The 26098-nt window shown below is 34.5% G+C and overlaps 1 protein-coding gene across 3 annotated transcripts in view; it reads right to left on the bottom strand.

Moving 5' to 3' along the window:
* The window catches only part of KIF27 (kinesin family member 27), a 151669-nt gene that overhangs the window by 123549 nt on the left and 2022 nt on the right, over positions 1 to 26098 (bottom strand). For 2 of the 3 annotated variants that reach the window (XM_074196641.1, XM_074196642.1), the window contains exons 2-3: positions 24093 to 24483; positions 3689 to 3889 (exon numbers count right to left, since the gene is read on the bottom strand). In XM_074196641.1, coding sequence (XP_074052742.1) covers positions 3689 to 3889; positions 24093 to 24390 — 499 coding nt within the window. In that variant the 5' untranslated portion in view covers positions 24391 to 24483. Of the gene's footprint in view, positions 1 to 3688; positions 3890 to 23264; positions 24054 to 24092; positions 24484 to 26098 lie in introns of those variants that run through there. The other variant, XM_074196643.1, reaches the window with a different exon arrangement.

Genomic DNA, 26098 nt, shown 5'->3' with positions numbered 1-26098 from the left:
ACTGCATAGGCCCCAAATATAATCTAAACCATTGCCTTCCTCCAATTCAGTTCTGGGTACAGCTCCATTTGCCATGCCTGCCTAAGATATATGTACTGACAGACTAACTTAATGGGCGGTCCATATAAATAACATATCATAACCTGTAAAACAGGTGCTCTAAATTCACTTGATTTTTCTTAAAATGGATTATTAGGTTGAACTCTTGATATGTGAAGTTGATTTAGGAGAATGAGCTTCCTGGAGAGGGATTATTGGAAGAAAAAAGTTGAGCAAATGAAAAGTTTTAGAGCAGATGGAATTAATGGTCGAAGAAGTGGAGTCAGAAAAGGTCTCCTGGAGTAGATAGCACTTAAGCCAAGTCTTAAAGAAGCCAGAACAGACATCCCAAAGGTCACAAACTGAGAAGGAGAGGACTCCCAAGCATAGAAGGACAATTCATGTAAAGAACTGGATATAGGAGATGAAATCTCATGTGAGGAACAAGTAGATCAGTATGGATGGATCACAGAGAATGTGAAAAGTAGAAGAATGGAAAATGATGGAAAAGTCAGGAAAGAGCCAGATTGTGAATAATTTTAAAATGAGGAAAAAAGGATTATATATTCAAGCAGAAAGCTATGGAAAACCATTAGAGTTTATTGGATAGGTGATTATATGAACTTCAAGAAAACTCTCACTTTTTTTACAGATTTTTACAGATTTTAGTACTATGCCAAATTACCAAGGTATGGTTTAGGAAGAATTACCATGCATATATTTCAAAGAAGGGAATAACTCTTCCTTTTTACCTTCTACCTTAAAGTTCCAGATGCTGCCAGTCAGAGTCACCATCTGGTTACACCCAGAATAAAATCAGAAATGACCCAAACTATTTGAATTTGGTTCCAGTTCTAAATTACAAACTAGACAACATAAGAATTAAATTCAGTGGGAAGAGCAAAAGGTCAAAAATCTCAACAGAAACACTTTAAAAAAAAAAGAAAGGGATCTAGCAGTACCAGATCTTAAACTATACTATAAAGCAATAATCACCAAAAAAATTTGGCACTTTTTAAAAAGTAGAAAAGTTGATCCATTGAATAAATTATATAAACAGAATCTAGAAATAATCAAACATAATAGAATTGTGTTTAAAAAAAATACCCAAGGACATTAACTACTAGATTAAGGAATCCTTATCTGATAAAATTTGCTTTTAAAAAACCTATAAAGTGATTGGTAGAAATTAGACTCACATCTTATCCTACAGACCACAATGAACTTCAAATAGCTGCATAGCCTAATATTAAAAAATAAAGGAAAAAGGAAGAATATACCTATCAACAAATATTTAGTGCTTCTCTTTATTCCAAGCATTGTGCTCAAAGAAAGATAAAAGTCCCTGTCCTCCAATGTCACATTTTAATAGGGGAGAAAATATATAACTAGATGCACAAGCTATATACAGAGTAGATGGAAAGTAACCTCAGAGAAGAAGGTACACCTAGCTGGAGGGCCTACTGCAGGAGCTATGGACATGGGGGAGAACTATTGAAAAAATATGGAAACAGAAAGAAAGGGGTGTCCTGTTCAAGGAACATAAAATAGGATTATAGGAAATAAAGTCTAAGAAGACTGAAATGTAAGAGAAGGTCAGGTAGTAAATGGCTTTACTTGTCTATTAATTAGAGTATGTTATAGTTATATTTGATCCTGGAAATAACAAAGAATGACCACAGAGTTTACTGAGCTGAGTGTGAGGGAGAGAAGAAGAACTTCAATGTGACAGGGTTGGGTCTACCCTTTAGAGTAGTCATTGGCCATTGAGTAAAGGATGGAGAAGGGTGGGGTGAGATTTGCAACTGAGACACCAACTAGAAGATTATGGTAATGGTCCAAGTGAGAAGTGCTGAGCATCTGAACTAAGGGTTGGCTGAATGTGAGGAAAGGGAGGGATATATTATGAAAAATATTGTAAAGATGGCAAATGAAAATAATTAGGTGATCAAAAATGATGAATTGGATTAATTTCAATTATGTAATATGAAAAAAGCTCTTGCACAAGCAATATAATTGCAATTAGAAAATAGTTAATTGGGAAAAATCTTTCACAAAAATGTCTCTAATAAAATTCTACTATCCAAGATATACAGAGAATTTATATCTGTTTGGTAGTATGGATAAATAAGTCTCAAGTTAAGAAATATAAAATTATTAATAGTCAAATAAAAATTCTCCAAATCATTAAACATAGAAGAAATGCATATTAAAAATGAAGTTCTACCATATAATCAAAAGATTGGCAAAAACAACAAAAAAAGAAAACAGCAAGTTTGGGGAGTGGTTTTAACAGGACAACAAGCACATTAGTGCTATAGCTGTAAACTGCTTTAATCATTCGAAAAATTAATAAGGAATTATACCCAAAAAGTTATGATGCATATAATTTGACCCAGCAATACTACCATTAGGTTTATAATCTAAGGAGGTTAAAAAACAGAGGGGGAAAGGACACACACACACACACACACACACACACACACACATAATATATATGAGTAACAATAAGAATAAAAGCAATATTTTTTATTGTAGAAAAATGAAATAAAATAACAATAGATGCTCATCTAGCAGGAATACTTGAATCAAGTGTGATATATAAATGTAATGAAATTTTATAAATTAATAGAGAATGAAATTAGAAGAACTAAAAAAACAAGCTCAACAATAATGTAAAGGGAAACTTTGAAAGAATTCTAAACTGTAATAAAACCCCATTGCTTTGCAAAAACAAACAAAAAATATTACAGTCTTCCCATCCTACTTTTTTAGTTTCTGAACTTTAACAGCTTGGTTTTAATCTTCCAGTACATATTTTCTGGGAAGGTAGTAAAATGTTTAGTCTAGAACTGAACAGGAGTAAAATAGAAGACCAGACTGCACCTGGGAAACTACCTTTCATTTTTCAGGATCCCAAGCACAAATACCCTACTTTTTAAGTCCAACCTTCTCTTCTTGATGTCATATGTTTGTGAAGGTAAAAAAATCTTGATCTTAAAACAATTACAACTGATGGTGATTCAAAGGGTAATGGAAAGGAACAATGTGAATATAAACAAGCTATGGCATGTTACCATTAATTATCTGTACACAAAAAATGACAATAATATTATCAATGACATGACTAAGAAAGGAGGTAAATTAGTAGTGTTTGAAAAGTGAAAGATAAAAAAGTACTAAAATAACTTCTATCTCCTTTACATTTCTTTGGTGAATTTTCCTTATGCACATCCATGAATGAAATTACCATAACTGAATAGATGACAAAAAAAATTATCTTAATAAATAACCATTCTAAGACTCTATATTATTATCTATGATTTACAACAAAGTCAAATAGTAATTCATAATTTATTTGCTTTATAAAAGAAGGCAAGAATATTTTGCAATTATTTTTTAAGAATTTAAACACAGAAGGCAGCTAAGTGGTGCAGTGGATAGAGCACCAACCCTGGAGTCAGAAGGACCTGAGTTAAAATCAGGTCTCAGACACTTAATAAATGCCTAGCTGTGTGACCTTGGGTAAGTCACTTAATTCCACTGCTTAAATAAATAAAATCATTAAAAAAATTTAAACATAGCAAGAAATAAAACTTTTAAGGAATATTAAGATACTAATTGAATTTACTAAAGTAGGTTTCTTTACCTGTGTTTCCTTTTTCATCTTCTCTGACGTGCAAATCTTTCATTGATGTTTCCAATTCTAGTAGATCTCGGAGTTCTTCCTTATAGACTTCTATGTAAGATACTTTTATGGTAAAATCAATGCTGTTATTCTCAGAAATGCTTTGAAATAGGTCTCGGATGGCACGTGGAATGATACCTTTTTTATCTTCCGCAACTGATGCTGAAAATGTAGAAAAAAGAGAATGCTGCCATAAATTTTGTTTATGAAGACAACATAAGGAATACCTTTGGACAAATGTCCATTCATAAGACAGTAGGACCATCGTGTGATTAAAAAAGAAAAAGCTAACAAAAACCAGAAGCTATTCAATTTGAAAGGATTCAGAAGAAGATCTACAGCATACAAAGTGAATTCCCACAAAAGACTTTGAGAAAGACATGGACAACAAGAGAAAGTGTGGCTGTTCAGGCTATGATGTTTACATTTGTTGAAATGGTATCTAAATTAATTTTCATGTGTTTCCATACAATACCATCCAAATATAATAGAAGGCTAGAAGATAAAAACTTATGAATTCATCTTTACCTAAATTTTGGCAAAACTTCTAACAAAGTCTCTTGCACTACTCTTGTAGGCTGGATAGATGTAGGCTGGGTAGAATGAGAGCAAAGATTCATTGAAATAACAAAAATTTCGACTTCCGGCCAAGATGACGGAAAGAAGACAGGCACAATTCTAAAGTCTCCTGATCTTTCCCCATCTATCATATGAAACAAACCTCTTAACAGAAATCCGACCCGCAAAACCCAGAAAGAAAAGCCAGGAGAAAGAACATCTACCTCAGGGTTTGTCTCCAGCAGCATTGGCTGAATTCCGGCGGGTGAGTCTGGACTGAGAGGACGGTTCAGCCCCAGATCAGCCAGATTAGCAGCTTAAGTGGAGCCCGGAGTCTAAAGGCCCGAGAGCCGGACCTGCTGGATCAATGGTGGGGCTAGACGGCAGGGGCTTGAGTCAACTAGGGAGCAGAGGCGCTGGTGTTGGTGCTGTCCCTCTGGAGCTTGTCAATTGGGGGGGGGGGTGAGCTCCGGTGCAGGAGAGCCATGGACACCATCCCTGGGCTCCTTTGGTCTGAGGAACTGTGAGTCCACGCCTCCATTACAGTTGAGGCCTCTTCCCAGAACAAACATTTGCAGACTAATTCTGCCTCAGGCCTGGGTGTGTGAGCAGAAGAACCAGCCCAGTTGACAATCTCAAGGAATGACCTCAGGCCAGGGAAAAGAGCACCATTGATTGAAGGCAAAAGAATTCAATAGCTCCAACTCCTCCCTTCAAGCAAAGGGAGGCCTCAATCAAGGTCACAGACACTCCAGAGAAAGCAACCAGCACCTCCTACTGGCCAGCCAGAGAAATTGCATTCAGTGAGTAAAGCCCTTGAGTAATCCCAAGCCCCTGTGAACCAGCCCCTCCCCAACTCAAGGTCTTAGCAAAATGAAGAAGGGTCAGCGGAAAGGTGGATCCACAGAAAAATTCTTGGAAGGGAAAGACCCTAACTCAGAGAGACCTAGAACCTCTGAGGAGAATACGATCTAGTCTTCAACACAGAAGGACTTCCTTGAAGAAATAAGGAAGGAGCTTAAAAATCAACTGGAAAATTTGGGAGAGACAATTAATACCTTGCAACCAGAAAACAACTCCTTAGAAAATACAATTGGACAAATACAAAAGGAGAATAAATCTCTCAGATCCTCAATTGGACAATTACAAAATGAGAATAAATCTCTCACATTATCAATTGGATAAATACAAAATGAGAATAATTCTCTCAGATCCTCAATTGGGCAAATGCAAAAAAGAAAATAATTCTCTCAAAACCTCAATTGGTCAAATGGAAAGCTCTTTCAAAAGTAGAATTGACCAACTGGAAAAGGAGTTGCAAAAGGTTAATGAAGAAAACTCCTCCATAAAAAAAAAAAGTCTGCAGAAACTAATGACTCCATGAGACAGCAAGAGCCAGTTAAACAAAATCAAAAAATAGAAAAAATAGAAGAAAATGTAAAATATCTTATCAACAAAACCACTAAGCTTGAGAAAAGATCGAGGAGGGGCAACCTGAGAATTATAGGACTTCCTGAAAACAATGAAGAGAAAAAAAAGCCTGGACTTTAATATTACAGGATCTAGTGATAGAAAACTGCCCTGATATCATGGAACGAAAGACAAAGTAGTTATTGAAAGAATACATCAATCCCCTCCAGAAAAAGATCCTAAAATGAAAACACCAAGGAATGTTGTGGCCAAATTCCAGAACTATCAGATAAAAGAGAAAATCCTACAAGCAGCCAGAAAGAAACAATTTAAATATCAAGAAGCCACAGTAAGGTTCACACAGGACCTGGCTGCATCAACATTAAGGGATCAAGAGCAAGGGAGCTTGGAATGCAGCCAAGAATCTACTATCCAGCAAAGCTGAGCCTTCTGTTCCAGGGAAAAAGATGGACATTTAACGAAATGGAAGATTTCCAAAAATTCCTGAGGAAAAGACCAGATCTCAATAGAAAATTTGGACAACAGGAGGTTCAAGAGACACATTAAAAGGCAAAAGGGGGGGGGGGGCGGTAAAAGGAAAAAAATGCTATCCAGTAAGTTGAAACTGTCTATATCCCAGCATGGGGAAAAAGATTCTCATAAATCTTGAGAACTGTAACTCTAACAGAGAGAATATACGTAGCCAGAAATGATGGACATTCATGATCTATCCATGAGATTGCTATCTAATGAGATGTAACTGGCTTTAACCCCACTTGGGAGAAAGTCTCTAATAACTCTCAAGAATTTTAGTTCTATTAGATAGAATATACTTAACTAGAAGTGACAGATACTCAGAATTTTCTATGACTCAGATAGAATGATCTAAAAAGGGAGGACAGGAAAGAGATGGGAGGAGGGAGGGGATTGAATGGGGTAAATTACATTACACTAAGAAGTATAGAATACCTATGGTAATAGAGGGGAAGAAGGGAGCAGATGAGAAACAGTTGAATCTTCTCATCAGATTTGACTTAAAGTCAACCTACACATAAACTTAGTTAACTTATAAAACACCTAACCTTTCAAGTATTGAAAGGGGAAACGGGGAGGGGGAACGGAGAAAGGGAAGGGGAGTGGGGGAAAAAAGGGGAACCAACAAAAAGGAAGGGAAGGGAAAAGGGGAAAGAAAGGGGAGGGGGTGATAGAGGAGGGCAAACACACTGAAGGGGGTAGTATTCAGAAACAAAATACTGGGAAATATAGATAAAGGGGGAGGGGGGAAAAATACAAACATAGGGAAGATAGCACTGAGGGCAATAAAGAATTAGTAATCATAACTTTGAATGTGAATGGGATGAACTCTCCCTTAAAACATAAGCCAATAGCAGAGTGAATTAAAAAAACAGAATCCGACAACATGCTGCTTATAAGAAACTCATTTAAAACAGAGGGATACATATAGAGTAAAGGTAAAAGGTTGGAGCAAAATACATTTTGCTTCAGATGAAGTAAAAAAATCAGGAGTACCAATCCTTATCTCAGACAAAGCAGCAGCAAAAATAGATAGCATTAAAAGAGATAAGGATGGAAACTTTATCCTCCTAAAAGGTACCATGGACAATAAAGCTATTTCAATACTGAATATATATGCACTCAATAGGACAGCATCCAAATTATTAGAGGAGAAGCTGAAAGAACTACAGGAAGACATAGACAGCAAAACTCTACTAGTGGGAGACCTCAACCTCCCCCACTCAAATCTAGATAAATCGAATCATAAAATAAACAAGAAAGAAGTTAAGGAGGTAAATAGATTGTTAGAAAAATTAGATATGGTAGACTTGTGGAGGAAACTGAATGGGGATAGAAAGGAATATACCTTTTTCTCTGCAGTACATGGAACTTATACAAAAATTGACCATGTACTGGGACATAAAAACCTAATGATCAACTGCAGAAAGGCAGAAATAGTGAATACATTTTTCTCAGATCACAATGCAATAAAAGTCATATGCAATACTGGGCCAAGGAGATATAGAACCAGAACAAATTGGAAACTGAATAACTTCATTTTAAAAAATTAGTGAACCAAAAACAAATTATAAAAAGAATTAACCATTTTATCCTAGATAATGATAATAATGAAACAACATACCAAAACCTATGGGATTCATTCAAAGCAACTCTCAGGGGATATATTATAGCTCTAAATGCTTACATGAATAAATTGGAGAAAGAAGAAATGAACAAACTAAACATATAACTAAAAAAATTAGAGAAAGAACAAATCAAAAATCCCCAATTAAATACCAAATTAGAAATTCTAAAAATTAAAGGAGAAATTAATAAAAGCAAAAGCAAAAAACTATTGAATTAATAAATAAAACCAAAAGTTGGTATTATAAAAAACCAATAAAATTAATAAACCTCTGGTCAATTTGATTAAAAAAAAGAAAGAAAAGCAAATTGCTATTATCATAAATGAAAAAGGTGAACTCACCACCAATGAGGAGGAAATTAAAGTAATAATCCAAAATTATTTTGTCCAACTATGCCAATAAATTTGACAATCTAAGTGAAATGGATGAATATTTACAAAAATATAAGTTGCCCAGGTTAAATGAAGAAGTGACTGAATACCTAGACAACCCTATCTCAGAAAAAGAAATTCAACAAGCCATCATTGAACTCTCTAAGAAAAAATCTCCAGGGCCTGATGGATTCACAAGTGAATTCTACCAAACATTTAAGGAACAATTGGTTCCAATTCTGTATAAACTCTCTGGAAAAATAGGGAAAGATGGAACTCTGCCTAACTCTTTCTATGAAACCAATGTGGTGCTGTTACCTAAACCAGGAAGAGTTAAAACAGAGAAAGAAAATTATAGACCTATCTCCCTGATGAATATAGATGCAAAAATCTTAAATAAAACCTTAGCAAAATGATTACAACAAATTATCACTAGGATAATACATTATGATCAAGTAGGATTTATTCCAGGAATGCAGAGTTGGTTCAATATTAGGAAAACTGTTAGTATACTCAATTATATCAACAACAAACCTATCAGAAAGCATATGATCATATCAATAGATGCTGAAAAAGCTTTTGACAAAATACAGCATACATTCCTACTAAAAACACTAGAGAGTGTAGGAATAAATGGACTGTCCCTTAGAATGATTAGCACTATCTATGTGAAACCATCAACAAGCATTATATTTGATGGGGAGAGGCTAGAGGCATTCCCAATAAGATCAGGGGTGAAACTAGGGTGCCCATTATCACCACTACTATTCAATACTGTATTAGAATTGTTAGCTTCAGCAATTAGAGAAGAAAAAGAAATTGAAGGAATTAGAATTGGGAAGGAAGAGACAAAACTCTCACTCTTTGCAGATGACATGATGGTCTACCTAGAGAATCCCAAGAAATCATTCAAAAAACTACTGGAAGCAATTAGCAATTTTAGCAAAGTTGCAGGTTATAAAATAAACCCTCATAAATCCTCAACTTTTCTATATATGTCTAGCAAGATACAGCAGGAAGAGCTAGAAAGAGAAATCCCATTCAAAGTAACTAACCTCAGGCCAGATTTGGACCCAGGTGCTCCTGGCCCAAGGGCCAATGCTCTGCCCACCACCCAGCCACCCCTACAATTATTACTATTTTATTTTATTTTGAGTCTTTTTTTTCTTTTTTCTTTTTGGTTTTTGCAGGACAGTGGGGTTGGGGTGGCTTGCATGTCACATGGCTGGGTGACTGTTGGGTGTATGGGGCCAGATATGAGCTCGGGTGCTCCTGGCTCCAGGGCTGGTGCTCCGTCCATTGCGCCACCTGGGCATACATACGATTATTACTATTATTTTTTTTAATTTTAATTTTTTTCTCTCCCCTTAACTTTATCGCTCAAGCGAGTCTATATTTTTGGGGGAGAGGGGGCATTTTGTTTACTCTTAAACAAGAATATTTTATTAATGTATAAAAAAATTATTTGTACAAAATGAGAATATTAAATATTAAAATAATTTAATTTAATTTAAAAAAAAACAAAGTAACCTCAGACAATATAAAATACTTGGGAGTCCATTTGCCAAGACAGACTCAGAATCTTTTTGAAAACAATTATAAAACACTTCTCACACAAATTAAATTAGATTTAAATAACTGGGCAAATACTAACTGCTCATGGATAAGTAGAGCTAATATAATAAAATGACAATTCTACCAAAACTAAACTATCTGTTTAGTGCCCTAACAATCAAAATTCCAAAAAATTACTTTAATGAGTTAGAAAAAAAATTGTAAGTAAATTCATATGGAGAAATAAAAAGTCAAGAATTTCCAGGAGCTTAATGGAAAAAAAAAGTGCAAAAGAAGGTGGCTTAGCCCTACCTGATCTAAAATTATATTATAAAGCATCAGTCATCAAAATGGTTTGGTACTGGCTAAGAAATAGAGTGGTGGACCAGTGGAATAGACTAGGCGTAAAAGCAGGAGATGATTATAGTAAGCTGCTGTTTGATAAACCCAAAGAGTCCAGCTATTGGGATAAAAACTCCCTCTTTGATAAAAACTGCTGGGATAATTGGAAGTTAATATGGAAGAAACTTAGATTAGACCAACAACTAACACCCTTTACCAAGATAAGATCCAAATGGTTATAGGACTTAGACATAAAAAACAATACTATAAGCAAATTAGAAGATCAAGGACTAGTTTACCTGTCAGATCTGTGGAAAGGGGAGCAGTTTATGACTAAGGAATAGTTGGAGAACATCACCAAAAACCAATTAGATGATTCTGATTACATTAAATTAAAAAGCCTTTGCACAGATAAAACCATTGTAACCAAGATCAAAAGAAATGTAGTAAATTGGGAAACAATCTTTACAACTAATGATTCTGACAAAGGACTCATTTCTAAAATATACAGAGAACTGAGTCATATTTTTAAAACAAAAAGCCATTCCCCAATTGACAAATGGTCCAAGGACAAGCAAAGGCAATTTATAGATGAGGAGATCAAAGCAATACATAGCCATATGAAAAAATGCTCTAAATCATTATTACAGAAATGCAAATTAAAGCTTCTCTGAGGTACCACCTTACACCTCTCAGATTGGCCAATATGACCAGGAAGGATAATGATCATTGTTGGAAGGGTTGTGGGAAATCTGGGGCACTATTACACTGTTGGTGGAGCTGTGAACTCATCCAACCCTTCTGGAGAGCTGTTTGGAACTATGCCCAAAGGGCAACAAAAATGTGCATACCCTTTGACCCAGCAATACCATTAATGGGTCTATACCCTGAAGAGATGATGAAAAAGGGTAAAAACATCACTTGTACAAAAATATTTATAGCAGCCCTGTTTGTGGTGGTAAAGAATTGGAAATCAAGTAAATGTCCTTCAGTTGGGGAATGGCTTAGCAAACTGTGGTATATGTATGTCATGGAACACTATTGTTCTATTAGAAACCAGGAGGGATGGGATTTCAGGGAAGCCTGGAGAGATTTGCATGAACTGATGCTGAGTGAGATGAGCAGAACCAGAAAAACACTGTATACCCTAACAGCAACATGGGAGTGATGATCAGCCTTGAAGGACTCACTCATTCCATCAGTGCAACAATCGGGAACAACTTTGGGCTTGTCTGCAAAGGAGAGTGTCATCTGTATCCAGATAAGGAGATGTGGAGTTTGAACAAAGTTCAAGGACTATTCCCTTTAATTTAGAAAAAAATATCTTATTGTCTGAGCTTGTTACCGCTTAGACTTCTTGTCTCTTCTTTAAGGATATGATTTCTCTCTCATCACACTCAATTTGGATCAATGTACAACATGGAAACAAAGTAAAGACTGACAGAGTGCTTTCTGTGGGGGTGTTTGGGGGAGGGAAGTAAGATTGGGGGAAAATTATAAAACTCAAATAACATCTTTAATAAAAATAAATTTTAAAAAAATAACAAAAATTTCTCCTAAAAATCAATTTCTTGTATCAATTTTTAAAAAATTAGATCTTTGAAGTTATAACTGCTAACATATGCATCAATAATGAAATTCAAGACCCTCAAAGGCCTTACAATATAGTTGGAAGACAAGATGGATATAGCAAAAAAATTTTTTTAAAGTAACATTTAGGGGTGGCTAGGTGGTGTAGTGGATAAAGCACCGGCCTTGGAGTCAGGAGTACCTGGGTTCAAATCCGGTCTCAGACACTTAATAATTACCTAGCTGTGTGGACTTGGGCAAGCCACTTAACCCCATTTGCCTTGCAAAAACCTAAAAAAAAAAAAAAAAAAAGTACCATTTAAACATTTGATTTGTCTATCCCTAACCTCTCTCAGATCTTTTGACCTCTAGTCTCACATGTACAACTGATGACTGAACATCTTGATTTAGTTTGCCCTGTAATCACTTTAAACTCAACCAATCCAAAACAAATTCATTATCTTTCCCCAAAATTCTCTCTTCTTCATAACTTTCCTATTAATGTAGAAGGAATCATCCTCCTCCTTATCACCCAAGCTTGCAATCTAGCTGTTATCCTCAATTCTTCATTCATCATCATTGTTCCCAACATCCAATCTGTGGTTTTTTTTCCACATATCTCTGTGTCCCTCCTTTTTTACTCTGACACTGTCACTACCCTGTAGCCCCATATCACCTCAAACCTGGGTAATATGATATTCACCTAGTTAGTCTCCAAGACTGAAATCTCTTCCCACCCCAGTCCATCCTTTACTCAGTTGCCAAGGTGATCTTAAAGAAGTAATCAAATCTAGTGGCTCCCTATTATCCCCAGTATTTAATAGATCATCCTCTGTTTGGCTTTAAAGCCCTTCATAACCTTTCCCAGTTTTTCAGTATTCTTGCACCTTACTCTCCCTCCACATACATTGTGTTTCAGTGACACTAGTATCCTTGCTGCTACTCAGCCACAACACTAAAAACGTTAAACAAATTATACAATTCTGATCATTGTAGCTATAAGAGTTTAAGGCATGGTATTCCTGGCCCCCTTTCATTCCTACTTTTTTCTCATTTCTCTTAAAAATATAAACAATTCTTGTTCCTCCAAAAGAAGTTATTTTTGTCTAGGTCTAAAAAGTATTCCCTTGAAAAATCGGATTGGTATAGCACTTAAATCTATAAATTATTTTAGATAACATCAATCATATTGGTATAGCTCAACCATAATGATTAGCTTTCTAATTATTTAAGCTTTCCTTTATTTCTAAAAGTGTTTTCTAAATACATTTATATGATCTCATGTATGTCTTGGTAAGGTAAAGCCAATACTTTTTGTAGTTATTAACTATATAGAAATATTTATGATTTATATATTTTATATTTGCTAATTTTTTGAAACTAATTATCCTGATTAACTTCTTTGTTATTTTCTGATAGCTACACCATAATGTCTGAAAATAGGGAGAATTCTGATTCATATTTGCTGATGCTTATACATTGTTTTTTTTAATAACCAGCATTTTTAGAACTATGTCAGATAACAATAGAAGCAGAAACATCTTTGCTTCACCCCTATTTGTACTGGGAAAAACTAGCATTTAGCAAAATAAACAAATACTAATTGTTGATTTCAGACCTAGAGAGATAGAGGCTTAATTTCTTAGTTCTTTGGTATATGAAACTTGATAGAGTTTCCTTTATGAAGGAAATATAGTTTATATAGTTTATAATACAGTTTATACAGTTTATAATATAGTTTAAGTGCATTATACAGAGTTGCTAAGGACACAAGATTAAAGAAACTTTTTCAAAATCAGCTGTGTGTGTGTGTGTATGTATGTATGTATGTATGTATAATGTTTTGTACATTTTCGAAGAAGACCACATCAGGGAGGGGATGCTATGAGATTCACGTGAACTGGATTTGAGTGATGGGGATCCTGTGCTCAGTCACCAGTCTCACTTTCTCCTCCAGAGTCATCTGGGTCCAATGATCAAAAATGAATCTGGATGACTGGAGATGGCTCTGGATGTGAGGTAATCGGGGTTAAATGACTTGCCCAAGGTCACACAGCTAGTCAATACCAAGTGTCTGAAGCTGGATTTGAACTTCCATCTTCTTGACCACAAGGTTGCACCATATACTACACAAGTAACGCCTAAGTTTTTTTTTAAAGGTTTTAAACATGAATACAATGTTTTTTCCCCTCCATCTATTGATCTTGTTTTTGCTGTTGTTATAACTAGGCTAATTCTAAATCCAATTTGTGAATTTTTCACTATACAATATAGTGTCCTTTTAATCATTTTGCTAAAAATATTTGCATTGATATTCATTCCTAAGACTGACCTAAGGTAAGGGTAGCTAGGTGGTGCACTGGCCCTGGAATCAGGAGGAGTTGCATTCAAATCTGACCTCAGACACTTAATAATTACCTAGCTGTGTGATCTTGGATAAATTACTTAATCCCATTGCTTTACAAAAAAAACAAAATACCAAACAAACAAAAAACCTAATCTAAAGTTTTAGCTCTTTTTGGCCTCTCTTTGGTTTGTATGTGAAGATCAAATTTCTCTTATAAAAGATATTTACTTTGAGAGTCATTCCTTTTCTATATATTAAGAGACTTACTTTTATAGTTTTAATTGTTCTTTAAATGTTTAATGGGATTTATTTATAAAACCATCAGGTCCAAGGATTTGGGTGGGGGGAAGTTCACATGGAAATTCACAATTTACTTTTTTTTTGTTTGTTTGTTTTTGCAAGGCAATGGGGTTAAGTGGCTTGTCCAAGGCCACACAGCTAGGTAATTAAGTGTCTGAGGCCGGATTTGAACTCAGGTACTCCTGACTCCAGGGCCCGTATACTATCCACTGAGCCACTTAGCCACCCCTTCACAATTTACTTTTAATTCTCAGTTTTCAGATATGGTAGATTTGAATAATTCTCTTTACTTCTTCCATACTTCTTATGAATTAACCTTATTCTTTCTTGTCTTTAGTTGTTTTTCAGGCTTGTCCTACTCTTGGTGACCCCATTTGGTCTTTTCTAGACAAAGAATAGTGGAGTGATTCACCATTTCCTTCTCCAGATCATTTTACAGATGAATAAACTGAGGCAAACAAGATTAAGTGACCCACCCAAGGTCACACAGCTAATTAGTGTCTGAGGCTAGATTTGAACTCAGAAAAATGAGTCTTTCTGACTCCAGATCCAGCACTCAAATCAATTTTAACATCTAGCTGCCCAACCTTCTTTATTTCCTCTCTCTTTTAATCAGATTTTGTTAGCCTTTAAAACAAAAATAAAACCAAAACTTTTATCAATTATTTCCATCTTCATTTTTCAATTTTCTATTTCAACTCTAATTTTAAAGATTTCTTCTTTTTTTTTAATTTGTTTCAAAATTGCTAGTTAACAATAATCCTTTATAATCATAAGAAAAATCAATGTTAACAACTGAATTTTCCCTAAAATTATGCAGGGTGGCCATCTAATGGACAAAAATGGTGGTTGCAAGTTAATTTGTATGAGCCTGCCTCCTCCTTACTGTCTTATGATGTTGGGGAAAATATCACTACTTTCTGACCTGATGTCCAAGAAAGTATTACACACAAAAAACAGAAGAAGCCTATACAGTTCAGTTCATACATGGGTGGTTGACTGTACTTTTTCTGTTTACAAAATCACATATTTAGTAAGAACATCCCATTTATTCTCTAATCTTGTAAAATATAATTTAGTATTCATTCAAGTCCAAAATACTAATTTTAGAGAAGTTGCATAATAGTTCCTGAACTAAATCTTTAAAAATATTGAAAAAACAAATTTGCCTAAATACTCCAAATTCTTTACTTTTTGTTAAAAGGATAATCTATTAAATAAAGTTTATTAAACCCATTAGTATTCTTTCATAGTATGTTCTGTAAAAGTTTATGTAAAAAGTTATAAACTGAAAGATACAATAGCACAAAATATTTGAAAAAAGTCATTGAATTAAGGAGTAGAGTAAGGGAGTAAGGAAGTAGAATAAGGAAAAATAGAACCAGAAGTAATAATTGACACCATACAACTAATAGAAGGAAAAATGTGGAAAGAGATAAAAAGATGAATGGAAAATGAATTGAAGGGAATGATGAGATCACAATGAACTGTTTCATGGTTTTCATCACTGCTGCCAATTAAAGACAGATATTTTGGGATGGGGAGAATTATAGTTATAAAAATATATTTCAGATTATGGCTTACAAATATAAGGCTTTGGGCCAGGAAAGGAGTGAACCTAACAAAGGACAGCAAAAACATTTTAAGGACTCTTGCAATTTGGTTCAAAGGGCTTTGAATAAAAGAAGGGAAACAAGAAAATGGGTTATGATTAACTCCAGTTAAATATTGGCGAGACCAACAGGTAAAAAAGAAAGTGACAGAACAGTGGAAATGCCCTGTGATCAACAGTATAGTGATTTACAAATCCAAGAAAGGAGTCAATAATCAAACTAGACTTCAGATGTGCCAACATATACACAAAGTGTAAGCTATACAATGAACTTGACCTTTTGATGCTAAGGAGAAAAAACTGACCTCATAAGTAAGTTTTAAAGCTATCTAACAGAATGAGATCCTGACTAGAAGGTTATACCTTACTGAAAAGGAAAAGAATGGAGGAGAAGGCAGTATAGCTGAAACAAAGTAGTGCTGTATATTAAAAAGAAAACTCATGGGGAAAGATCCATGAATAAAAGAGACAGCAAAGGAGAACCAGCACTTAGGGAAATCTAAATGGAAGGAGAAAGGGATGTAATATTTCTATGGCAAAATATCAAAGAACAGAGGGAATGTCAAACAGTAGCTGGTCTAAGGTACAGAATTCACAGGTCTCTCCAGTACTGCTCAAATAAGATTAAGATATAATTGGTAGGGGCAGTCAGGCCAGTAGATAGAGCACTAGCCCTAGAGTCAGAAGGACTTGAGTTCAAATCCAGTCTCAGACACTTAATACTTACTTAGCTGTATGACCTTGGGCAAGTCACTTAACCTTACTGCCTTAAATAAAAATTAAAATTAAAAAAGAAAAAAATTAAATACTTCAAAACAAATTAAATATAAATTAAAAATACAACAAAACATTAATAATACTAATATGTGACTTTATAAGTCAATAAGCCTGCTAGGGTCCTAATATACAATTTAGAAGCTCCAATTTTTATTTGAGTTTGACACCACTACCAGAGAGGGTAGCTAGATGGCTCAGTGGATAAGAGCACTAGCCTTGGAGTTAGGAGGACCCAACTTTGAATCTGGCTTCAGACACTTGACACTTACTAGCTATGTGACCTTTGGCAAGTCATTTAACCCTGACTGCCTCATATCCAGGGCTATCTCTGGTTGTCCTGATTCATATCTGGCTACTGGACCCAGATAGCTCTTGAGGAGAAAGTGAGATTGATGACATAGCACAGTTCCCTCTCATTCAAATCAAATTCACATGTTTGTCATGGCCCTGATATCATGGTCTTCCTCGAGAATGAAGGACAAACAAAATATAATGTTCTATTACCACAGAACACCTGAGGAGGATGAAGTGAATAATTAAGGGTTCCTACTAAGGCACATGATAGAGTAGTGACATCTATCTTTTCAAATGGTGAAGGAAGAGATGAGACAAGTGCTAATCTAGTACCAGTACTGGACAGTATAAAAGAAATGGTTGCCAAAGGAGAAATGACTAGACTTGTCTTAAGATAAGATGGGTTTAGGATGACATTCCTAAATTTCAGAGAAATAGAAGTTTGGATCATATTGCCTAATGTGTTACAGGGAAAGTCAGTCCAAGATGAGTGAGTTTTCAAAAATTTTATCATTAAACACAGAGAAATACTACTGATGAAGTAAAAGTGGGAGAGCTCCTAAAGAAATTAAGTTTGGATATATTGCTAATGAAAAGATTTTCTGAAGACATTTACTAGAAGTAAAGGCCTCTGTATATAGCCTCTAATTTCATTAAGTCTTTATATGTAGTCTAGTAGATAATTTGTCCTTGCTTAGTCCCTTTTGATTGTTAATTTATTTTCCTTTTTATCTATTATCTTTTCAATTCCTATGTTTGAAGTTCAACTTCTCTACAGTTCAGGTCTTTTTCATCAAGAATGCTAAGAAGTCCTCAATTTCATTAAAGATCCATTTTTTTCCCCTTCTAGCCTAATACTAAGTTTTGCTGGGTAAATTATTATCGCAAGTTCTCAGCTTCTATATAGTGATAGCCCCTAAATCATGTGTGATGCTGACTATGGCTACTCAGTTCATGAATTCATTCTTTCTTTGTGCTTACAGCATTTTATCTTTGGACTAAAAGCTCTGGATTCTGATTATGAAGTTCATTTTGGAGGTTCTTCAGCAAGTCACAGGTGGATTCTGTCTTTGCTATGCCTTCTGATTTCAAAATATCTGTATAATTTTCTGCTGCAAGAGGGTATTAATGGGCTTAGAATCAGGAAGATATGAATTCATATTCAGCTTCCAACACTAGCTGCACAACCTTGGGCAAGTTACTTAACCTCTTATTTGCCTCAGTTTACTCATTTGTAGAATGGGGATAATAACAGCACTGACCTCCCATAGATGATGTAAAGATCAAATGAGATATCTCTAGAGCGGTATCAGCATGCTAGCAGGCACATAACAGGCACTACATAAATACTATCATATTGTATCATCATCATTATTTCTTGTAATTTACCATTCTTGATGTTGAGTGAGTTAAGCAGAACCAGGAAAACATTGTATACCATAACAGCAACATGGGGGTGATGATCAACCTTAATGGACTTGCCTATTCCATCAGTGCAATCAGACACAATCCAGAGAAAGAATTATGGAGTTTGAACAAAGACCAAAGACCATTACCTTTAATTAAAAAAAAAAACCCAACACGTTATTATGTAATTTTGCTATCTCTCATACCTTATTTTTCTTCCTTAAGGATATGATTTCTCTCTCATCACATTCAACTTAGATCTGTATACCATGGAACAATGTAAAGACTAATAGACTGCCTTCTATGGGGGGGGGGTGCGGGAAAGGAAGCAAGAGTTGGGGGAAAATTGTAAAATTCAAAATAAACAAAATCTTTCTTTTATTAAAAAAATAATGTTCTAAGGTCTTTTTTTGTGGGTTGTGTAGTTTGGGAAGTCCAATTATTCTTAAATTTTTTTTCTTTTATCTGTTTTCCAGATCAATTCTTTATACTATGAGATAACTTACATATTCCATTATTTTTTCAGGTTTTTGACTTTGTTTTAATATTTGTTGTTGCCTCATAAAATCATTGGTTTCTATTTGATTCATTTGAAATTTTAGAGAGTTTGTGGCTTGGGCAAGTTTTCATACCTTTTGTGCCAAATTATTAATTTTCCTTTCAAATTAGTTCTTCCATAGTTCTAATTTATTTTCCATTTTTTGTCCTTAAGCACACAAATTTCATTTATGAAAACATTTTAAATGTTTTCTTTATCTCTCCCAGGAATTCTAATTGAATTTCTGCACAAGCTGTGATTTTTCTCTGAGGCTTTGTAAATTCTTTTGGAGTCCTCTTCTGGGTTTGTATCTTGGGTGTTCCTGTCAGCACAATAGTTCTTTATAGTGGGATTCCTTTTTATAATTTGCTTATTCTTCCAGCCTACTTCCAGACTTCAGATTTGATCTTAGGACAGGGGTCTGAACACTTCTGGAGAGGCAATGCTTTCTTATTTTAAAATCTTCTTCCTATACCACTACTGGATCTATATCCTGAAGAGATGATGAAAAAGGGTAAAAATATCACTTGTACAAAAATATTTATAGCAGCCCTGTTTGTAGTGGCAAAGAATTGGAAATCAAGTGAATGTCCTTCAGTTGGGGAATAGCTTAGCAAACTGTGGTATATGTATGTCATGGAACACTACTGTTCTGTTAGAAACCAGGAGGGATGGGATTTCAGGGAAGCCTGGAGGGATTTGCATGAACTCATGCTGAGTGAGATGAGCAGAACCAGAAAAACACTGTACACCCTAACAGCAACATGAGGGTGATGATCAACCTTGAAGGACTCACTCATTCCATCAATGCAACAATTGGGAACGATTTGGGACTGTCTGCAAAGGAGAGTGACATCTGTACCCAAATAAGGAAATGTGGAGCTTGAACAAAGTTCAAGGAATATTCCCTTTAATTTAGAAAAAAACAGATATCTTATTGTCTGATCTTGTTACCTCTTAGACTTCTAGTCTCTTCTTTAAGGATATGATTTCTTTCTCATCACACTCAATTTGGATCAAGGTACAACATGGAAACAAAGTAAAGACTGACAGATTGCTTTCCGTGGGGTGGGGGAGGGAAGTAAGATTGGGGGGGAAATTGTAAAACTCAAATAAAATAATTTCTTTAATAAAAATAAAAAATAAATAAAATAAAATCCTCTTCCTTCATTACCTCTCAATAAAAGTGTTGGGCAATTCTTAAGGACTTTAAATGCAGGTTGTAGGGCCAGCTAGTGGTGCAGTGCATGGAGCACTGGCCCTGGAGTCAGGAGGACATGAGTTCAAATCTAGCCTAAGTCACTTAATAATTGCCTAGCTATGTGACCTAGGCAAGTCACTTAGCCCCATTTCCTTAAATAAAAATTTAAGAAAAAAAATGCAGGTTAAGTTTTTTTTCTTAGAAATACAAGTTCTGGAAGGCATTCTTTTTCAAAATAAACCTGTATTATCCACATTAAAAATGTTTTGAGCAGTGTACAATCCATGTTCTTCAATGACATTATTCAATGAACTTATTTGCATGCTATATTCTTATCTGTAGTGGCCTTCCTCCTCAAGTAATTTCAACATTTCACAGACTATATGACAGGACTAGTGTTCCAGTGACAATGAGGTTCTAAGAACCCAGTTATTTCTATTTCACTAGAAAACACCTAAGGAGGAAGGTATTGGAAGGCACATTTTAAAAAAAAGAATGGGTAAGCTTATAATCTTAGAAGGGGCTTTCTTTGATAAAAATTCTGGTGGTCATTCTCTTGAATGGCCAAAAAAGTTAAACTTAGCAGCATTCAAACACAAGCAAGTGAACATCTCTCTCATTAAATGGAATGAGTAATTCTCATCTCCCTGTGTCTAGAATGTTTTCTTCTTCCTTACCTCCACCTGGCTCATAATCCTTGGTTTCCCTCAAAGTATTACTTAGGTATCACACCTTCATCACAGGTTTTTTCTGAACACCCCAGTTCATTCTCATTCTAAGATTTGTATTATTACTTTGTGCTCACTTGTACATATGCTGTGTGTCCCCAGTGTAGATTGGAAGCTCCCTGAGAACAAGGTCAGTTTTTTTTGTCTATGTGTCCCTGGTTCCCAAGCAAAATGTCTCCTACCATATAATTAGTATTTATATAACAGAGGTGAATTTGTTTAATAGGCAGACATTAACTATTATTAAAAACAATCCTACAATATGGTACACTCTTTATACTATAGGGATTTGTAAAGCAATTGATGTATTGGGGGGGGATTGCAAGATAATAGGGTGCTAGGTAATTATAAGGTGTCTGAGGTTGAGCTTGAACTCAGGTCCTTCTGATTCCAGGGCCAATGCTCTATACACTATGCCACCTAGCTGACCCCAATTAATGTATTTTTAAAGAACTCAAATAGTTGAATTTGGGGAAGGAAGGCCCAATAGGTATTGAGTGACTTATCCAGGCACAACTAGTGTTCAAGTATCTGAGGTTGGATTTGAACTCAGTTTCTCCTGATTCTAGGGCCTGTGCATTCTATCCACTGTGCCACTAATAGCTCCTGAGAGTAGTTGAATTTTGAAGAAATTATTTTCCAAAGATAATGAAAACTTAGGTAAAATTCAGCACTTATAGATCAGGTATGTCAATTGACAAAACATTTTTATTATATTTTGCTTTTCAAATAAAAATTTTCATTCAATATTTTCTTTGTTTTATAGATTTAAAAAAGCACCACATCACCTAATGTAGTCTGGTCCTTCAAAATCTTAAATTCCAGTTCTTTTTTTGAACTTACTATTTCAAATAGAAATAGATTTTAAATACACAGGTGTTCCAAAGGCTACTAAAGAAATATTAGCCATAAAATATATGTTGTCATTTAGAAAAATGGACAGTTATATAGAGGCTAGTCAGTAATGTCAGTCATGACTAACTCTCTGGGAATCTATTTGGAGTTTTCTTAGCACAGATACCGGACTGGTTTACCATTTCTTCTCCAATTCATTTTACAGATGAGGAAACTGAGGTAAGTATCTGAGGCTGGATCTGACCTCAGGTCTTCCTGACTCCAGGACCAGCATTTGATCCACTATACCATCTAACTGTTTCAGTTTTTATTGCTTTAAACTCGTTTACTAACTATAATCTTTTTTTTGGAAAGGCATATATTTAAATAGCAAATTACATAATGCTAAGAAAAAACTATGATATAAAACAATGACAGTGAAATACAATCCCTAAAAAAGGTATACTTTTGTCAGAAAACTTCTGATAGAACAATACAAAGAATCTCAAAGAAAGTTGGAAACTAGGATTCTAGGTCCCAGTTCTGCCACTATAAACTAGCTGTGGCCTTTTAAGTCACTTAAAACCCTCTATGTCTCAGTTTCCTGACATAGTATGAAAGAATTAAAAGAAGATCATACATGGGAAACACTTTTATTTTTAATTGAACACCACCAACCCAGAGAAAATATTACAGGCCGTAAAAAAATGACTTCTATTTTAAGAAGAATATAATGTGGTGCTCTTTTAAAAAAAATGACAAAGTTCTCAAATCATTTGAATTAGATTGTGGTAATAGTTCATGTGTGTATACTACCTGATATTTTGCAAGGCATTTCTTTGCAACATGAACATTATCATCCTCATTTTTGACAGATGAGAAACAGGATCAGAGATCAAATCTCACTTGCCAACAGCTAGTCAAGACTAACTGTAAAACCCAGAACTCTAACCTAGATCTTCTAATCCAAAATCCAATGTCCTCCCAATGTTAAGTTATCACACTACTTCTATGCTCTATTATAGTTTCAAATTCTGTTATTCAGTGATCCTTCCTTTTATAAAACTAGAATGTTAAGATGCAGGAAAAGTCTGATAGTAAGGCATCATTGTTTAAAATACTATCAGATTATCTAACAACTGAGGAAACCTAAATGTACTATAATGTTGGTATATTATCTTTTTAGATTTTTGTTTCTGATCGAATATGAAGAGTAACAAAAATGGGGAGGGGGGAAGATAGCTGAGCATTTAAAAACCCATTACTCCCTGATTAGCATTTAGACTGTAAAGTACTAAAAACCTCAGTCATGTTCTAATAAAAACTGTCAGTGAAAGATAAATATTGCATTGTAGATGATAATTACTCATTTATAGGGTGCTTTACAATTACAAAGTTTCTATAATATTATTTCCTCTAGCTTATGAGGTAGAAAGTACAAGCATTATTATCTTTATTTTACGAAAAGAAATTTCTTTCCCCCCAAATTGTTACTCTAAATGACAAAGGAAACAAAGTTTAAATAATACCTACTAACAGAAACCAAGGCAAAACTTCTCATGGTATTAGATAGTGAATCCCTCATCCCTTGAAGTATTCAACCAGAAACCTGATAAGGAGTTTAAAGGAAGGAACATTTCTTATTTTCTGAGACTGAGATTAACAAGAATTTACCCTGAATCCTCAAATCTAAATTATTAGAATTAGGTTGTTGAGGAAGTTACATAATGTTACGATTTCACTTCAACTCAACCTGATGACAACTCTTAATAGGGTTAAACTAGAATTATTCACAAATTAGTTCTCTTCATAATAACAATTTCAATAATTCTTTAAAGATTTATATACTACATACATTATTAGCATTACAAAAACTTTTAAAAAATAGATCAGGCTTTGAGAGCAGTCATCATCTTTAACCTGAATGTCTTTTCTATTAGCCTTTTACAGAATGTCAAGAGTGAAAAGGGATTGAGATCATTTAATCCAACTTTTTTCTTTTAGAGATGAAGAAACCTAGACCCAGAAGCAAAAAATAATAATTTGACCAAGGTCACATCATACATTAATGGCAGAAAATAAGCCTTAAACACAGGTCCAAGCTTCTGGGAGAATGTAAAGTGCTCTGCAAATCTTAAGGGCTACCTGATGTAAACTATTATTACTATCATTAGTCTCACATTCTGTCCAAAGTCAACAGAAAGCACACACACAACAAAATTCAAAGTTAGTAGTCAAGACAAATCCTTCAAAGTAGTAATTTCATCTATCTTACTTTTTTTAGTCACACATCAAAATTTGCTTCTTGGTAGTAAATCAAATAACTATTCTAAGTAAAAGGAGCTTAACAATCTTACTTACCAATGTGACCTCCTCCAATGGTGTATGTCTTCCCAGATCCAGTCTGTCCATAGGCAAAAACTGTAGCGTTATATCCCTCAATTAATGATGCAACTAGAGGTTTAATACAGGTACTATAAACTTCTTCTTGGGTAGAATTTTTGCCAAACACAAAATCAAAAGTGAAGATTCGATCTTTCCCAATGATAATTTGCTGGGTATTTGGAATAAGTCTCACACATACTTGGTGATTATGAAGAATTTCTTTGCAAAGTAGAGGTCTGACTCTTATTGCAACTCTCACTGGTATTTCTTCCATGGTACAATAAATTCCAGTGAACTGTTTTTCTAATTTTTAATATTTACTGTGTGAAACATTCTTCTTATTTGTGTTTTCATAACAGCTTGAATCCTATATATAAAAATGACAAAAATTTTTTTTTCTCAATTGTCATATATCTTTTGATCAAATGAGAGTAATAACTATAATGAAGAGATGGGGTCATTATAGTAAATTAAAATAGTTATAATATTTAAATAAGTTACAAAAAAATAAATTACTTAAAACAAATTATTACTCACAAAAGCTTGTTATCATAGAAGATAAAAACTTCATCTGACAGGCAAAGAAGTCATACAAAGCAACTAATGAAAGAGATTGGACTTGGTTTCTGCAGCTCCTGAGAACAGAACTAGAACCAATTAAGTAAAACTAATATGGAGGATAATTGGAGTTAAAGGGGTTTTTTTAGGGTTTGTTTTTTTTGCAAGGCAAATAGGGTTAAGTGGCTTGCCCAAGGCCACACAGCTAGGTAATTATTAAGTGTCTGAGACTGGATTTGAACCCAGGTACTCCTGACTCCAAGGCTGGTGCTTTATCCACTACAACACCTAGCTGCCCCTAGAAAGATTTTTAAAACAAAGGAGGCCAAAAAACCTGAAATGGGTTTTTTATTAAATAATGAAACCCTAATTCAACCAGAGGTATTTGTAAGAGGTGAGGAGGTATCTTCCATAACTGGAAAGTTGACTCAGATAACCACTGAAATACCTTCCAATTCTGTATAACTAAATACAGTAAGCCATTTTTTTCGGTTCATCTGTCCAAGCAATGGCTAGTTTGAGTTTTAAAATTTTAAGACTACAAAATGCATGTTTAGACAATTCTAGTTCCTCTATTAGATTTTCTAGCAATATATTCAATCAAAGGCACACAGTGTTCTTTGCATTAGATAGAGGAATAAAAACAAGATCCAAAATTATAAAATTTATATTTCAAAAGAATTCTAAAGAAATCAGATTTTCTCGGGCCCAAATCATTTAATAAGGACAACTATTCTTTCTGAAGATCCTAATGCTGCATTACAAACATATAAATGAAATTTTTTGAAGTTGTGGATTTAATTTTTAACATGTAAAGCTGAAGTCTTTTTGCCCATTCATTCAATAAAATCCTCTAAATTTAAAAAGGACACACTTCAATCTTTACCCATAAGTAATTTACAATTAAGTAGAAGAAACTAGGTTCAAGGGTAGAATATAAACATACAATCTTAACAATCACTAAATTATAGCTTATAGAATACCAAGTAAAATGGCAATTATCATGGGCTTGGGTTGGTCCCTGAAGAATCTTCACAAAAGGTGAATCATCCCTTTAATGGGTTGTTGTTAGTAATTAACTATACAGATATGTGAAATGAAAAAATTTTGGAAAATTCCAAATCATGAAAATTTTAATGATTTCTAATATTGAGGTTTACTATATACTACTGTAAAACAGCACTTCCTCTTGGTAATTTTATAAAAAAAAAACATTTCCAGCATTGCTCTACCTATTACTTTAGGTCTCCTGAGAAGAACAAAAATAAGACTCCCTTGGGCTGCGATATCTACAAACCAAAGTTAATCCACTAGTAACAGAAAAAGATTATATATACTTCTTAAGAGGTCTTGAATACTCCCCCTTTAAGAAAATTTGATTTAATGGTAATAGGCCTGGAATTAGATCTAGAAGTCCTGAGTTC

This window comes from Macrotis lagotis, chromosome 8 (assembly GCF_037893015.1).
Source record: "Macrotis lagotis isolate mMagLag1 chromosome 8, bilby.v1.9.chrom.fasta, whole genome shotgun sequence".
NCBI lineage: Eukaryota > Metazoa > Chordata > Mammalia > Peramelemorphia > Peramelidae > Macrotis > Macrotis lagotis.
Note: the sequence above shows the minus strand (reverse complement) of the source record. Positions and strands in the feature narration are given on the sequence as shown.